A 3,247-nucleotide genomic window follows, 5' to 3' on the forward strand; every position below is an offset into this window, starting at 1 on the left:
TATATGGGTATTTTAATTAGGAGGTCATTGGTTGTACTTGTGCTGATTTCGATGATATGATTTCATGTTAGTGTTTTTCAAGAACCAAATCACAAGTGGATCATAAACTGTTGTGTATCACTGGGCTAATTGCACTAGTTGAACCAGGAACATAATTAGATAGCACTATTGAGGTGTGTTGACCACTTGGGCCGCACACCATGTATTGGTGTTTGGCCCACACGCTGTTTGGGGCCGGGTGTAGCATTGGGCCGAGCTAGAATGGGTCGTGTAGGTTATGAGAAACCGTATTAACAAGTTAGATATTGATTGGTGAAAACATGACATGATATTTACCTTATAACGGGTTACACAATAACGTGAATTGAGAATGTGAAGCGGGTTACGAACCAATACGTGTATACTCAAAGATGAACTGAACAACTTGTAATAAGGCATGATACGAACTTGTATGGTGGTTGTAAGTAGGACCAGATACCTGCTAAGATTTGTGTATTGTTATGCGTTTTGCTTATTTGAAACTTGTGAAATAAATGCGAAGAATACATGTTCCACGTGTAACCGAAACTAACTGTTATTGATGATCACAATAGGGGTTAATTGACCAACTGGGAACACGTTCTGTAATCTTACCGAGCAAAACTAAGGTGAGTTCACTACATTCGAGCATGCGTCCCAGTGGTTGGGGACAGTCAGTGGGTATCCCGTGGAGGGATAAGTCTTTTGGGTAAAAACGGGTATATTGGTTAATATTCTCACCTATCATTCTTGTAAGTCCCTTATTTTGTTACCTGGAGGGTAACGGGTATTAGTTGGTAGCGCTACTTAGTTTTGGCACCCTCACATCGCTCCTAGATAGGACGGATGTGAACTAATGACCCAGTCGTGGCCCAGTACTAGATAGGAGTACGTGGGAAGGGCAGTCATGTACATCAGGAGCCGTCTTGTTCGGAATTGAGATATTAACAATATTACTTGCATTGGTTATTGAACTGTTTTACATTCAACTGGTAACAAAGGTTTTCTTAAACTGTGAACTCGCCAGCTTTGTCTGATACACTTGTTACATGCTCACAGGTCGTTAGGTATCTTGGATGTCACACCCCCAAAATCCACACGCGGAGTACCACCGCTTGGGGCGTGACGCGACCAGGATCAAGCCATCAATCATATTGAACATAGCATAATATAATTAATATAGTTTGTAAAACCCAAATCAATACGACTGATGTTCCAAACCAAACATAGTATCAATAGCGGAAGCGTAATAATAAAAATCCAAAGTAAAATTAGGAGTTCAATTGTTTAATCATAAAGTCTGCGTTCCAGATCCCACAACGATCCGCTCCTCCAGTGCAAGCTCCATAAGTACCTAAGGTCCTGCAAGGCATGCAGCAGAGAGTCAACAACTAGTTGAGCGAGTTCACAGTTAACAGTTCAGTAATAGTATGGTATGAGTAATAGTATGTTCGTTCGTTTATATCATGTATCATATTTCCATCGCGGCCTCCCAGGCAGGTGTGCGAAGATATTAGGGGATATTCCTCCCAAGTATTCTAGACTAGGTTTATTAGTATCGCGGCCTACCAGGCAGGTGTGCGAAGATGTTAGCAAGTTTAGTTCGCGGCCTTCCAAAGGCAGGTGTGCGAAGTCAGTCATAATATCGCGGCCAACCCTTGGCAGGTGTGCGAAGATCAGTTCAATAGGTGTTACTAGTCTAGTCGGTTTGTATTCGTTAGGTTCAATCATCTAAGTATACACAATAATCCATTAAATCCCATTCCCACCCGGGAACCCATGCCTTGGCTGTGTGAACTCACCTTGGGTTTGCTCGGTATGCTAAGTAATGCTCAAAGTAAATCACTCACGTCCTACAGTGTGTACACATATGCAATCAGTTTAGACTCGCAAGGTTTCATATATAGCTTGGCAGTTATCATTATGTTTGGATGTCTATCCGAAGCGGTAGGCAAACGAATGCTTGGAGTGATAACTGGTGTTCTTGCAGTCCTCTAAGATCATTCATCTCTCCTCGGGCAATTGCTAATGCGGGTTTAAATATTCGGTCAACGGTTGCGGATATTATAGATGGTACCGGCCAATGGAAATGGCCTCAAGCTTGGTTAGATATCTTTCCGGTGCTTATAAACATCCCTTCTCCGCATCCGCTTGTTGAAATAACTGATCGATGTAGTTGGAAAGATTTGGAAGGGAACCTTTGTCATTTTCGGTCGTGGGAGGTTTGGAATACTTTGCGACGTAGGGGTGATAGGGTTGATTGGGTTGAATCTATCTGGTTCAGCCAATGCATTCCTCGGCACTCTTTTCATTTATGGCTAGTGATGAATAATAAGCTAAAGACACAAGACAGGATGGCTACTTGGGAAGCGGGTAGTGCTACTAATCTGATTCTTATGTGTTGTCCTCTTTGTTACCATGATCGGGATTCTAGAGACCACCTGTTCTTTCAATGCCCTTTTGCTACGGAAGTTTGGGAATCTGTAAGGAAAATGGTCAACATGGAGAATGTCAATAACACATGGTCATCGGTTATGCAGTGGATGGTTCAAAATGCAACCACTCGAACGATTGATCGGATTGTTGGGAAGATCCTTATTGCGGCTACTACATACTACGTATGGCAGGAGAGGAATAGCCGATTGTTTTCTAGTGTCGAACGCACACCGGATATGCTTTCACATGTCATCATCTCTACGGTTAGATTGAAGATTATGGGGTTCAAGCTTGGGAGTGATCGGAAGCACCGTAAAGTATTGGATACTTGGCAGATTTCGATGAAGAACTTGGATTGTGACCCGGGCTAGAGTGTGTTTGGTTCGGGTCTTCTTTTGATAGAGGCTTTGTTGTCGGGCTTTGTTTTTATTTTCCTGGTTGTTTTGTTTTGTCGTTGATTGTTTCCTTGGATGTTCTAGTCTTGGTTTGTCCTGACTAGTAGTGTGTGTCAATAGCGTGGCACACCCTGTTCTTTTTTGGTTTGGTGATTTATAAAATTAACCGGGGTAACCCTTTACCCAAAAAAAAAAAAAAAAAAGCAGTTTCATGTAACTCATGTTTATAAACAAGTCCTTTACCGTTTGTACTAACCATAACTATTTAATAACTCACTTAACTGAGTTAACAAGGTTAACGGGATTATCATATATAGCAGAATTACATTTTTACAAAGTTACATGCATACTTAACAGAGTTAGCATGTTTGACAGTAACAAACTAACATCGTTAATCG

General features: G+C 41.6%; 1 protein-coding gene across 1 annotated transcript; it reads left to right on the forward strand.

Moving 5' to 3' along the window:
• Positions 1-1,949: 1,949 nt before the first annotated feature.
• LOC110942974 lies at positions 1,950-2,825 on the forward strand. The gene has a single exon (XM_022184735.1). It carries the CDS (start codon positions 1,950-1,952, stop codon positions 2,823-2,825), a length of 876 nt encoding a protein of 291 aa, XP_022040427.1.
• Positions 2,826-3,247: the final 422 nt, after the last annotated feature.

This window comes from Helianthus annuus, chromosome 5 (genome assembly GCF_002127325.2).
Source record: "Helianthus annuus cultivar XRQ/B chromosome 5, HanXRQr2.0-SUNRISE, whole genome shotgun sequence".
Lineage (NCBI taxonomy): Eukaryota > Viridiplantae > Streptophyta > Magnoliopsida > Asterales > Asteraceae > Helianthus > Helianthus annuus.

Coding starts and splice junctions, on each gene's coding strand:
- LOC110942974 (XM_022184735.1), top strand. CDS start 1,950: ATGTCTATCCGAAGCGGTAGGCAAACGAATGCTTGGAGTGATAACTGG.